Source organism: Limanda limanda, chromosome 2, assembly GCF_963576545.1.
Source record: "Limanda limanda chromosome 2, fLimLim1.1, whole genome shotgun sequence".
Lineage (NCBI taxonomy): Eukaryota > Metazoa > Chordata > Actinopteri > Pleuronectiformes > Pleuronectidae > Limanda > Limanda limanda.
In genome coordinates, this window is record NC_083637.1 from 454268 (window position 1) to 467500 (window position 13233).

Genomic DNA, 13233 nt, shown 5'->3' on the forward strand with positions numbered 1-13233 from the left:
TCTATGTTTTTGTATGTGTGTATTTGTGTACATTCAGATAAAGATGTGTGTTTTAGGCAGATCTCAGCAGGATCAATGGTGGTGTGAATTAGGCACCACCAGAGATATCCAACATTTTCCAGAAAGTCAAAACAAAGACAACACCAGGCTTGATGAATTGAAAACCACAGCTGATAATACAGAAAGAAGAAACCTGTCCATATTTTTCATTAATATATATGCATAATACATATTCAGTAAATTCATAATCATATTTGATTTGGTTAACTTTGTTCTACAACCATGAACATACCATGAAAGCAGTGTAGTACTATCATGTATGTATTTGTGAACATTGACTTTGTGGTTTTTTTTATTTATATTTGTATTTGAACACCAAAGTTAAAACACTTGATATGTAGAAACTGATTTTTTTGTGAATACCATAGACAGAGAAAATAATTCATGTTTTGTTTATTTATTGGGGAATCAAATTAAACTACACACACACACACACACACACACACACACACACACACACACAATACGACAAGATGCTGTCAGGGATTCATCATCTGGGAACCAGGAACATTTATAAAAGAATTGACATTTTGACTGTAAATAAAGATGGACGACATGAAGGCTCCCTAAAGTCAAGCCAAATTGTCTCTATCGCCCCCTGGTGTCTGGTGGCAGTATAGATCATAAACCTGCTCCATGTTAGCAGATAGGACATGGACAAAACACAAAAATCAAAGTGGACGTTAAATTAAAGTTTGTCAAAGATGGTTTCTGTCATTTCAGGTCTTTCTTATCTCACACATCAGCTTCCTGTCACACGTGTTCATACGTGTTCATACGTGTTCATACGTGTTCATACGTGTTCATACGTGTTGATACGTGTTCATACGTGTTCATACGTGTTCAGTGGAGGACGTCTCCTGCTGAGAACGACCGGTGTCAACACCTTGGTTCATAAAGAAGTGCTTCATGGTCTGTTTGACTCTCAATGATCATAATTCACTAAATGATCATAATTCACTAAATGAACTGATGTTTGAAGAAGACTTGAAACTAGAGACTGAGACAGAAACTCCTTCATGCTTCCTGACGTCTATATTTATATTTCTATGCACAGTCCATGGTTCAGATCATAGAAGTAGAAACACTTTAAATCTGGATATTTGTCAGAACTTCCCACGTGATGATAATCAGTGATTATTGGCATTACATAAACACGCAGTTGACACGTTGTAAAGCTGCTGACGTGAGAGGAGACGAGCGACAGGTTCCTGCTTCCTGGTGTCTAAGAGGATTATCTGTGATTGGTCGAGCTGGTTAACCCCCCCGCACTGCCACTAATCTGCCGTGAACAGGTGGAGGGATCAGAGAGTCTTCAACATGGTTATGTTTATGGATTGTTCTGATTGGCTGCTGCACTGTGATGTAACAGTCTCTGATCTTCAGTCCACGGTGAAGCCTCTGATCCAGGGTCAGGGGCCTCAGCTCTCTCAAGGCATGCTGGGAGATGACGTGTGTTTGACCTTCTCATCGACAGTGAGGACGACCAGAAGGTGTCGAGAGGTTCAGGAACCTGCAGAGTCTCAGACTGTGGCTCGGAAATCAAATGAGAATAAAGTGCTGAAGACTCCAGGTTCTCCTCTTCCCCCAGATCACACTCTGCAGGTTCTTCATCAGCTCCTCCTCATCTTCATCAGCTCCTCCTGCTCTTCATCAGCTCCTCCTCATCTTCATCAGCTCCTCCTCCTCTTCATCAGCTCCTCCTCATCTTCATCAGCTCCTCCTCCTCTTCATCAGCTCCTCCTCATCTTCATCAGCTCCTCCTCATCTTCATCAGCTCCTCCTCATCTTCATCAGCTCCTCCTCATCTTCATCAGTCCAACAGGACGTCTTGACGCTCCCGCTGCAGCTCCTCCTCCTCCTCCTCCTCCTCCTCCTCCTCCTCCTCCTCCTCCGGCTCTTCCGTCCCGCGGCCCGGCTGCACCGGGGCCCAGCGGGGGGGGGGCACCGGGGCTCTTCCGTCCCGCGGCCCGGCTGCACCGGGGCCCAGCGGGGGGGGCACCGGGGGGCCCAGCGGGGGGGGCTCCGGTGCAGCCGGGCCCGGGGGGGGAGCAGCTCGCTCTGCTGCCGCCGACATCGCGTGCTGTCCGGTCACAAAGTCCCGCTGCACCGGCCGGTTCTCCGGTCAGCAGGGGGCGGGGCTGAGCGGGAGGGAGGGGCAGTGAGACACATGGTGAGGGGTAATATAATATATTATAATATAATATAATATAATATAATATAATATAATATAATATAATATAATATAATATAATATAATATAATATAATATAATATAATATAATATAATATAATATAATATAATATAATATAATATAATAATGTAATATAATATGATATAATATAATATAATATAATAATGTAATGTAATATAATATGATATAATATAATATAATACAATAAAATATAATATAATATAATATAATATAATATAATATAATATAATATATTATACTTTAATATAATGTAATATATTATACTATAATATAATGTAATATATAATATAATATAATATAATGTAATATAATAAAATATATTATACTGTAATATAATAAAATATATTATACTATAATATAATGTAATATAATATAATATAAGTATACTTAACAGTAGTCTGCAGTGTAGATATAGGTGCAGATATCTAAGATAAATATTACATAATATATTTATATCATATTTTGGTAATTTCGTCAATCATATTCTATCTATATATAATTTATATTTTTGCTCACGTATGTTCAATTTAATTGACCATATTATTTACTTTTATTAATAAGTTATCAATTTTACTAGTGTTTTATTCTATGACAAATTGTTGTATTTGTATGTTATTTTATTAACAGTTAGTCATTTAATCAACATATTATATTTTATAAAAACATAATATTATTTATTTAAACATATATTACTGTCTCTTATACCCATGATGTATTTTTTAAATAATGACGTCAGGCTTGGAACTTTTACTCAATAACTAAATAAACAGGGCGGAGTGAAACACTACGTCATCGCAGACGTGGTCACGTGATGACGTGTGTGCCTCTCAGCTGACTGCTGAGTTCCGGGTTGTGTGTCGGTGTTTGTCTCTGCGCTGCTTCTTCAGGTAAAATCTGTTTATCTTCATATTTATATTTATGTTCTCATTTATTATATGAGAGCAGCTCGACGTGCGCGCGCACCGTGCTGGAGCGCGTGCACGTCGAGCTTCCGGTCCGGAGCTTGTTGACTCTTCTCACTGATCCTCATTCAGCTTGAGATCAACTGAGCGAGCGCGATGCATGATGGTCTATATAACCTGGTTACTTACTACTACTTACTACCTTCACGATGCATTGTGGGAAACTGAGTCCACCGTGTTGTTTATAATAACCAGAATGCATCGCCCCCTGGTGGCTGGCTGCAGCACAAGGTCATAAAGAAATCACCATTGCAGTTATTTTATTATTTACTGTAACTAAGCAACCAACTTCACAGTAGACACTCTACTTCCTGTTTACACCACATGACCAGTGTATGTAAATGGTCATGCAACACGTGTTCCCAGGCTTTTCCGTGTGGGCGGAGTCTATCTGCTGGTTGGTGATTTGCAGGCAGGGCCATGAACGCCTCCGACAGTGACGAGGAGTTCTACAACGAGAGGACGGCGTTGGTCCCGGCAGAGAATCCCGTGGTGTCGTCGTACCGACCGGACCCGGACGCCAGCGCCTCCGATGAAGCGCCAGCCACGAGGGTAAAGGTCACGTCCCCGTTCTGTATTCATTTGCGTAACTAGGAACCGTCCTGGCAGAATGTTGTTGTTCTTGCTGCTGCACTGATGCTCAGTGTCGCCCTCTGTTGGTGCAGCCCGGGGTCAGCAGGCGGACGGGCGCGGCGGGCGGAGGAGGGTGTGGTGATGGGGGCGGATCAGACCAGGAGGTGGACGCAGACGACGAGGAGCTGACTCTGAAGTACGGCGCCAAGCACGTCATCATGCTGTTCGTCCCCGTCACCCTCTGCATGGTGGTGGTGGTCGCCACCATCAAGTCCGTCAGCTTCTACACAGAGAAGACCGACCAGCAGCTGTAGGTCACGACGCCGCCGGCACCTGCAGGACGCCGCTGCCGCTCACAGCTAACCACCATGTTTGTCCCCGCAGGATCTACACGCCGTTCACAGAGAACACCGCGTCTGTCGGCCGCCGGCTCCTCAATTCCGTCCTCAACACCATCATCATGATCAGCGTCATCGTGGTCATGACCATCTTCCTGGTCGTCCTCTACAAGTATCGCTGCTACAAGGTCAGAGCGCCGTCTGGCCGCGGCGCCGTGTGGTTTGGTGCTGGTGCTTGTTTCCTGACCTCATGTTTGATCTGTGCAGTTCATCCACGGCTGGCTCATCCTCTCCTCCCTCATGCTGCTCTTCTGGTTCAGCTTCATGTACCTCGGGTCAGTTTCCCTCAGAGCTTCATTCACGCCACAGTCAGTGAGCAGTCGGACCAATCAGAGCGCAGAGCAGGACATGACCGCACCTCTGTTTTTCAGTGAGGTGTTTAAGACGTACAACCTGGCCGTGGACTACCCGACGGTGGGAGTGATCATCTGGAACTTCGGGGCCGTGGGGATGATCTGCATCCACTGGAAGGGGCCGCTGCCGCTGCAGCAGGCCTACCTCATCCTCATCAGCGCCCTCATGGCCCTCGTCTTCATCAAGTACCTGCCCGAGTGGTCGGCCTGGGTCATCCTGGGCGCCATCTCCGTCTACGGTGCGTCTCTGAGATCAGAAGGTTTCCATCATCATCAAAGCTCCTTCAGCAGCTCGTGCGTTTGAATATGAATCAACTTGAACTAAAATTAAAAAATACGTAAAACATTAGTATCACGTTACAACACGCTATGGTGAGACTGTTTTTGAGACTGGGCGTGTCCCAATCCAGGGACCGCCTCCTTCACAAGCCATGTAGACTGACGGCAATCAGTCTAAAAATGCAGCCTGAGAAGGAGGCGGAGCCTAAACTGAGACACAGTCATGGACTCCAAAAAAGTGAAGCCAAAGCAGAAGTGTCTGAATCCTGTCTTCTGTGTAATGTCCAGCAGGGGGCGACTCCATTGGTAGTTTCTATAGAAGGCGTTGAGATAATGACTCAACTTCTTCAAACAGCTGATGTTCATTTAGTAAATTCTGATCGTTTGGAGTCAAACTGACCAGGAAGCACCGGACGTCTGTGCGCCTGCAGCCGACCAATGAGAAACAGCGACTGCCTCGGCATCATTGTGAATGTCCTGGTCACATGGTTTCCTCTGTGAGCAGGAAGTAAACGCTCATCCTCTCAGCCTCTGATCCATCCGGCGCCGCTGCTGTTCCCACGCCAGGTGACTGTGTCAGCCTTCCCATCATGCTTTGCTCAGGTTGTTTGTGTTGTTGCAGATCTGGTGGCCGTCCTGTCTCCTAAGGGTCCTCTCCGGATGCTGGTGGAGACGGCTCAGGAGCGCAACGAGCCCATCTTCCCGGCGCTGATCTACTCCTGTGAGTCCACCACACGTCCACGGACCAGTCAGCAGGGGCGAGACCAGAGTTCTACATGTAGAGAGAAGTACAGATGACACGATGACTCTGTGGTTTTATTGTTCTGTGTGTGTAGCTGCCATGATGTGGACGGTGGGGATGGCGAGCCCGATGGACGCTCAACGCTCCGACCACGAATCAGGTGCAACATAAAGACAGAACGACCCGCTAACACTTTGACTGTAGTACGACTTCTACGACTTTACAACTTTAAAAATTCTCCAACTTTACGACCTGAACGACTTGTACGACTTTACTTCAATGGTGTGATCATTTCTGGATGTCGGATGTTTACCTTCGTTACCAGTTAATTGAATTAACATGTCCGCCACTCTTTCTTCATCAGATGAGGAGGTGGGGCCTAGTGGCAGGGAGGTGGAGCCTGAGAGACGACAGTCCCGGACGTTTCCAGAAGACGACCTGGAGGAAGACAGTGAGTTCATGAAGAGTTTCAGATTAAAACCAAAGTTGTGCAGCCTCACAAAATAATGTGTGTGTGCGTGTGTGTGTGTGTGTGTGTGTGTGTGTGTGTGTGTGTGTGTGTGTGTGTGTGTGTGTGTGTGTGTGTGTGTGTGTGTGTGTGTGTGTGTGTGTGTGTGTGTGTGTGTGTGTGTGTGTGTGTGTGTGTGTGTGTGTGTGTGTGTGTGTGTGTGTGTGTGCGTGCGTGTGTGTGTGTGCAGGGGGGGTGAAGCTTGGCCTCGGTGATTTCATCTTCTACAGCGTTCTGGTTGGAAAAGCTGCAGCGACCGGCGGCGACTGGAACACGACCATCGCCTGCTTCGTCGCCATTCTCATCGTGAGTATTTTCTTCGTGACCTTGTGACCTTCTGTACGACCGTCTCCTGGGACGTCTCGGGGACACACCAGGTTGTCGGAGGACTGACCAGGTGTGTGTGTTCCTCAGGGTCTGTGTCTCACGCTGCTGCTGTTGGCCATCTTTAAGAAGGCTCTGCCGGCGCTGCCCATCTCCATCACCTTCGGCCTCGTCTTCTACTTCTCCACCGACTTCCTGGTTCAGCCGTTCATGGACAATCTGGCCGCTCATCAGTTCTACATCTGAGAACAAGCCCCGCCCCCCTCACCTTCCTCCTCCTCGCCACCCTGCGTCCGCCGCTCTTCTTCCTGCTCCGGCCGCTTGTTTCTCGATGGACACAGGAAGTGATGTAACAGGCAGAGGCAGCTCCTGGACGTCAGTTGCTGAGTGGACGTTTAAAGGTCCGCCTTAAATCCTTCTTCTGACCTTGTATGTTTGGAGTCATCTGATTGGCCGACGCTCCTGTCATCAGTCAAACATTCCTGTTGCGTCTGTTTTAACATTAAATCAGACGCTGCGTTTTAATGTCCGACTGCATTTAAGATGAATTTTCTTCAACAGACTCAAAAATATTTTTACTGTTTTATGAGAAAAGTGTTTAATAAATAAAAACTGGTTTCAAATTATCAGACCTTACCTTGTATGTTAACAGACGTGACTCTGATCAGCCCAGTTTCAAATATAATAAATTCATTTAATATTTATAAACATTCATTTATCAGCATCTGTTTGATTTAATTGGTTTGAGTTTCCTGCGTCTGAAACGTTTTGATGCTTCGACGTCAGATTAGTTTTTTATTTTGATTAAATATTTCAATGCCTGATGAGGTTTGGACGTCAGCTCAACTCTGATTTGTTTCTACAGGTTTTTAATCTGAGAGCTCAACTTATTTTATTTAACACATTAGTACGATTTCAGTAGTTATTTTAGTTTCTGTTACTGTTCAAAGTAGTTTTGTACGTTTTTGTGACTTTTCTCTGATAACGGGTTTTACATCAATTAAGTTTTCATCAGTTTTTTCTGATGAACTTTCCTCACTGAAAATATATTTTATTACATGGAAAATTAAATGTTCTCTTCGTTAACGTCTATTTGTTCTGAAAACTATCAACTAAAATATATTCTGACTGAAATCTGTGGCTTCTGAAGCTTCAGTGTGACCAGGTGGTGGCGCTAATAGCTTCTGTTTCTGGCTTTAAGTTCAGTTAAATGTTGAACGATGTCTTGTATCCGTCTGCTCTCGTACTCCAGCACTCGTCCAGTTATGCTAACACTCGCCACCTGCTTCTAGTTTTTATGCTAGGCTAACCACACCTCACTCACGGATGGAAACAATACACAAACCTGTTTTTCATTCTTTCAGAATAAAAGCCCAGAGCGGCAGCTGCCCTTTCACATCAACATGTTTATTGTGATAAAATAAAAAAAACAACAGTTCATGAACAAACAGGAAATGGGAGGAGTCAGTTTCTCTCTTCAAACTGAGACTTGTTCTTCAGCAGGAACGCAGCGAGGTACTCGATCGGGTTCGGAGGCCTGAAACAGAAAAGAGAGTCCGAGTGTGAGGTCCTGTTTCGAAGTCGAGTTTTAACTGGAGCAGGCTCATCGTCATAGAAACGTCTGAGATGAAGAGTTACCAGAACTTTGCATCGTGACGAAGTGATCAAAGACAACAGTGCTCACGAATCACACCAGCTTATTTATGCATCAAGTTTGCAATTCAATTTGATTTGTATAGCGTCAAATCATAATCTACATTATCTCAAGGCACATTACATTGAAGGTCAAAACCGCAATTTTTTTTATAGAGAAACTCAACAATTCCCACAAAGAGCAGCACTCTGGCGCCGGGAGGAAGAACTCCCTCATCAAGCAGAGTTCCAGCTGTGACACACAGGGGGCGATGTGGGGACTCGTCCCTTCTGTCTCACGCCTTGTGACTCAACCACGTGAGGTCACAGTAGAACCAGGGGAGGGGCTGACCTCTCTTTGGCGAGCACCGACAGGCCCTGCAGCAGGATGGGCACCACGGTCTGGTCCAGGTACGCTCGGGTCGGCAGCGCCTGCAGATCCACCTTCTGCTTCGAGATCTTCTCTGCACTCGCCTTCTCGTTCTCCACGGTCCTCTGAGGAGGAGAATCAGCAAAGCATGCTGGGAGTCTGCCCTGCACTACTCAGTACGGTGTGTGTGTGTGTGTGTGTGTGAGTGTGTGTGTGTTACCTGGATGTTTTCCGTCAGGCCGTACTCTGCGTGAGGGTTTTCAGAAACCTGCAGGAGGGTTCAGGTTCACCGGGTTTATAGAAGAACACAAAGCTGATCAGAAGAATATCGTCTGAAATCAATGATCAATATTTCTCTCTGACACGCGGCTGCTTCAAACTCTGGTTGTGTTTCAGTCTGGATCACATCTCCTCTGCAGTGAGTCTGTGCAGTGTCAACCAATCTGTTTCCATCTGATCAACTTTCACTTTGATTATTTTTACTGCCGACCCCTGAGATGAACAGAAACAGACTTTTGTACGCGTTCTCTTCCTGATGGGTTCTCATCAGTCACATGACTCGACTACCAGCGGTGAACACAAAGCGTCGCTAACACTTCCTGTCAGTAGCACTTCCTGTCACACTTCCTGTCAGTAGCACTTCCTGTCAGTAGCACTTCCTGTCAGTAGCACTTCCTGTCAGTAACACTTCCTGTCAGTAACACTTCCTGTCAGTAGCACTTCCTGTCAGTAACACTTCCTGTCACTAACACTTCCTGTCACTAGCACTTCCTGTCAGTAACACTTCCTGTCACTAACACTTCCTGTCAGTAACACTTCCTGTCACTAACACTTCCTGTCAGTAACACTTCCTGTCAGTAACACTTCCTGTCACTAACACTTCCTGTCAGTAACACTTCCTGTCAGTAGCACTTCCTGTCAGTAGCACTTCCTGTCAGTAGCACTTCCTGTCAGTAACACTTCCTGTCAGTCACACTTCCTGTCATTAACACTTCCTGTCACTAACACTTCCTGTCACTAACACTTCCTGTCACTAACACTTCCTGTCACTAACACTTCCTGTCACTAACACTTCCTGTCAGTAGCACTTCCTGTCACTAACACTTCCTGTCACTAACACTTCCTGTCAGTAACACTTCCTGTCAGTAGCACTTCCTGTCAGTAGCACTTCCTGTCAGTAACACTTCCTGTCACTAACACTTCCTGTCAGTAGCACTTCCTGTCACTAACACTTTCTGTCAGTAACACTTCCTGTCACTAGCACTTCCTGTCAGTAACACTTCCTGTCAGTAGCACTACCTGTCAGTAGCACTTCCTGTCAGTAGCACTTCCTGTCACTAACACTTCCTGTCAGTAACACTTCCTGTCAGTTACACTTCCTGTCAGTAGCACTTCCTGTCAGTAGCACTTCCTGTCAGTAGCACTTCCTGTCAGTAACACTTCCTGTCAGTAGCACTTCCTGTCAGTAGCACTTCCTGTCACTAACACTTCCTGTCACTAACACTTCCTGTCAGTAGCACTTCCTGTCAGTAGCACTTCCTGTCAGTAGCACTTCCTGTCAGTAGCACTTCCTGTCAGTAACACTTCCTGTCACTAACACTTCCTGTCAGTAGCACTTCCTGTCAGTAGCACTTCCTGTCAGTAGCACTTCCTGTCAGTAACACTTCCTGTCAGTCACACTTCCTGTCATTAACACTTCCTGTCACTAACACTTCCTGTCACTAACACTTCCTGTCACTAACACTTCCTGTCACTAACACTTCCTGACACTAACACTTCCTGTCACTAACACTTCCTGTCACTAACACTTCCTGTCAGTAACACTTCCTGTCACTAACACTTCCTGTCACTAACACTTCCTGTCAGTAACACTTCCTGTCAGTAGCACTTCCTGTCAGTAGCACTTCCTGTCAGTAGCACTTCCTGTCAGTAACACTTCCTGTCACTAACACTTCCTGTCAGTAGCACTTCCTGTCACTAACACTTTCTGTCAGTAACACTTCCTGTCACTAGCACTTCCTGTCAGTAACACTTCCTGTCAGTAGCACTACCTGTCAGTAGCACTTCCTGTCAGTAGCACTTCCTGTCACTAACACTTCCTGTCACTAACACTTCCTGTCACTAACACTTCCTGTCAGTAACACTTCCTGTCAGTAACACTTCCTGTCAGTTACACTTCCTGTCAGTAGCACTTCCTGTCAGTAGCACTTCCTGTCAGTAGCACTTCCTGTCAGTAACACTTCCTGTCAGTAGCACTTCCTGTCAGTAGCACTTCCTGTCACTAACACTTCCTGTCACTAACACTTCCTGTCAGTAGCACTTCCTGTCAGTAGCACTTCCTGTCAGTAACACTTCCTGTCAGTAACACTTCCTGTCAGTAACACTTCCTGTCAGTAACACTTCCTGTCAGTTACACTTCCTGTCAGTTACACTTCCTGTCACTAACACTTCCTGTCACTAACACTTCCTGTCACTAACACTTCCTGTCACTAACACTTCCTGTCAGTAGCACTTCCTGTCACTAACACTTCCTGTCACTAACACTTCCTGTCAGTAGCACTTCCTGTCACTAACACTTCCTGTCACTAACACTTCCTGTCAGTAACACTTCCTGTCACTAACACTTCCTGTCAGTAACACTTCCTGTCAGTAACACTTCCTGTCAGTAACACTTCCTGTCAGTAACACTTCCTGTCACTAACACTTCCTGTCAGTAGCACTTCCTGTCAGTAGCACTTCCTGTCACTAACACTTCCTGTCACTAACACTTCCTGTCACTAACACTTCTTGTCAGTAGCACTTCCTGTCACTAACACTTCCTGTCACTAACACTTCCTGTCAATAACACTTCCTGTCAGTAGCACTTCCTGTCAGTAACACTTCCTGTCAGTAGAACTTCCTGTCAGTAACACTTCCTGTCAGTAACACTTCCTGTCAGTAGCACTTCCTGTCAGTAGCACTTCCTGTCAGTAGCACTTCCACCTCGTCGTCCCTGCTGTGACTCTTCACCCTCACTCAGGAGTTTCTGTTACTAAGCAACCAGCTGCAGAGGAGAGGATCTACTTCCTGTTTACATCACATGACCAGTGTAGGTGAACGGTCATGTGACCTGTGTGTGTTCAGGTAGACGGAGCCTCACATGTCTGCAAGTCACTGTACACATCATCTGAGCCTAATCGTGTGTGTGTGTGTGTGTGTGTGTGTGTGTGTGTGTGTGTGTGTGTGTGTGTGTGTGTGTGTGTGTTACTCACTGGTGTCTGTCCCTCCATGGACTGATCTGCGTCTGTTTGATCTAAAAACAAAATATCTCAGTGTGAAGAAGGAGAAACAGTTTGTTGAGAACGAGTCGACACTGCTGAACACGAGTCTGTAGAAAACACGTCACTAACTACCACCGGTCACTGACTGATCGTTAACTAACCACCGGTCACTGACTAACCACTGATTAACCACCGGTCACTGACTGATTGTTAACTAACCACAGGTCACTAACTAACCACTAACTACCACCGGTCACTGACTAACTACAAGTCACTGACTGATTGTTAACTAACCACCGGTCACTAACTACCACCGGTCACTGACTGATCGTTAACTAACCACCGGTCACTAACTACCACCGGGTTGCTCCGTGCTCGTCGTCGGTCTCATTCTCTTTGAACTTCTCCTCTCGTGTGTCGCGCTGCCCGGTGCACAGTTAGCCACACGTTAGCTTAGCATCCCGGTGAACGGCCGGTGGATGGACCTCGCTGGCCGGTGGAACCGACCCGTGTGGTTAGCATCACACAAGTCATCAAACCGGAAGCTCGCAGCGAACGCAGAGAAACGCGAGGAAACAGAGAAACGGTGAAAAGCGCGAACCCCCGTTTAACAATGAACTCACCGTCCGCCATGTTTGTTGTGGATATTTCCGCAAGATTTCCAACGTACGTCAATTCCGCTCTGAGTTACGTTAAAAGATGTACGCGACGCGTTGTTTCCCCAACCAATGGTGGACGAAGACCCGCCCCCTCTCCTGCCTCTGATTGGCTCACCTCTTCCGGGTGTATGCTAACCGCTAGCATTAGCCATGATGCTAGCCGGCTCCATGGACGTGACGGAGCCGGAGGAGAGGCTCTCAGCCCGGGCAGCTCAATGTGAGAACTGCCGGGAAGACACGGAGGATATTTAATGAACAAACTGTATCAAAGGGAACTTTTTAAAACGGTTTCATTAGTTAAATTAATTAATAATTAATGTTCATTGGAAACAATAAAACAGTTCAAACATCATGGCAAGATATTTGATTTAAAATAAATGTAAAGGCGAGAAAATAACTGTTTTTATTTCTCATTGAAACGTTCATTGTAATAGTTTTATCATATGTTTATTTTATGGTCTGACACCAATTGTTTTCCTCTGATAAACAACAAGGGTCCAAAGTTTTTATTTTCTATATCTTTGCAGTGATTGAATTTCAGCATTCAGCATTTCAGGTATTCCCCAATTAACTTTATATCATCACAAATCCTTACTTACAGTTTTCCTTTCTAATTTTTTTGAATGAAAGTTATTTTTGTGTCACTGCTCTTCTAATACACAACGTGGTTCAAAAAGGACCCTAGTGTTTCTTTGCTATATGTTTGAAATAAAAGTTTTTAACAAATATCTTGTCTTTTAATTAACACAAATCCTTATTTTCCTTTTTCCTTACACCATGGGTCAACCTGACCCGCACACTACAGAGCACCTGCCATTCATTTCACACAGCTGATGCATGAGGGTCATGTTTTACATGCATTAGTGAGAAAGAGAAATATGAACAATGCTAACTACC

General features: G+C 45.4%; 2 protein-coding genes across 2 annotated transcripts; one reads left to right on the forward strand and one right to left on the reverse strand.

Moving 5' to 3' along the window:
- Window positions 1-3087: 3087 nt before the first annotated feature.
- psen2 (presenilin 2) lies at window positions 3088-7129 on the forward strand. Its single transcript, XM_061066053.1, has 11 exons — window positions 3088-3163; window positions 3605-3790; window positions 3904-4121; window positions 4196-4337; window positions 4417-4484; window positions 4581-4801; window positions 5464-5562; window positions 5678-5743; window positions 5948-6034; window positions 6282-6397; window positions 6506-7129. The coding sequence occupies exons 2-11, from the start codon at window positions 3659-3661 to the stop codon at window positions 6659-6661; spliced, it is 1305 nt and encodes a 434-aa protein (XP_060922036.1). The 5' UTR covers window positions 3088-3163; window positions 3605-3658; the 3' UTR covers window positions 6662-7129.
- Window positions 7130-7801: 672 nt separating this feature from the next.
- Window positions 7802-12346, reverse strand: dpy30 (dpy-30 histone methyltransferase complex regulatory subunit). Its single transcript, XM_061066403.1, has 5 exons — window positions 12301-12346; window positions 11669-11709; window positions 8638-8685; window positions 8400-8542; window positions 7802-7952 (listed from the first exon to the last, which is right to left on the reverse strand). The coding sequence occupies exons 1-5, from the start codon at window positions 12308-12310 to the stop codon at window positions 7880-7882; spliced, it is 315 nt and encodes a 104-aa protein (XP_060922386.1). The 5' UTR covers window positions 12311-12346; the 3' UTR covers window positions 7802-7879.
- Between the last annotated feature and the right edge of the window lie 887 nt (window positions 12347-13233).

Excerpts from the sequence above, each read along its gene's own strand:
- psen2 (XM_061066053.1), top strand. The coding sequence starts at position 3,659 with ATGAACGCCTCCGACAGTGACGAGGAGTTCTACAACGAGAGGACGGCG. Across the intron at positions 5,563-5,677 it reads CCCGGCGCTGATCTACTCCT|CTGCCATGATGTGGACGGTG; the intron begins GTGAGTCCACCA and ends CTGTGTGTGTAG. Across the intron at positions 5,744-5,947 it reads ACGCTCCGACCACGAATCAG|ATGAGGAGGTGGGGCCTAGT; the intron begins GTGCAACATAAA and ends TTTCTTCATCAG.
- dpy30 (XM_061066403.1), bottom strand. Across the intron at positions 8,543-8,637 it reads GCCTGACGGAAAACATCCAG|AGGACCGTGGAGAACGAGAA; the intron begins GTAACACACACA and ends TCTCCTCCTCAG. Across the intron at positions 7,953-8,399 it reads TCGGTGCTCGCCAAAGAGAG|GCCTCCGAACCCGATCGAGT; the intron begins GTCAGCCCCTCC and ends TTTCTGTTTCAG.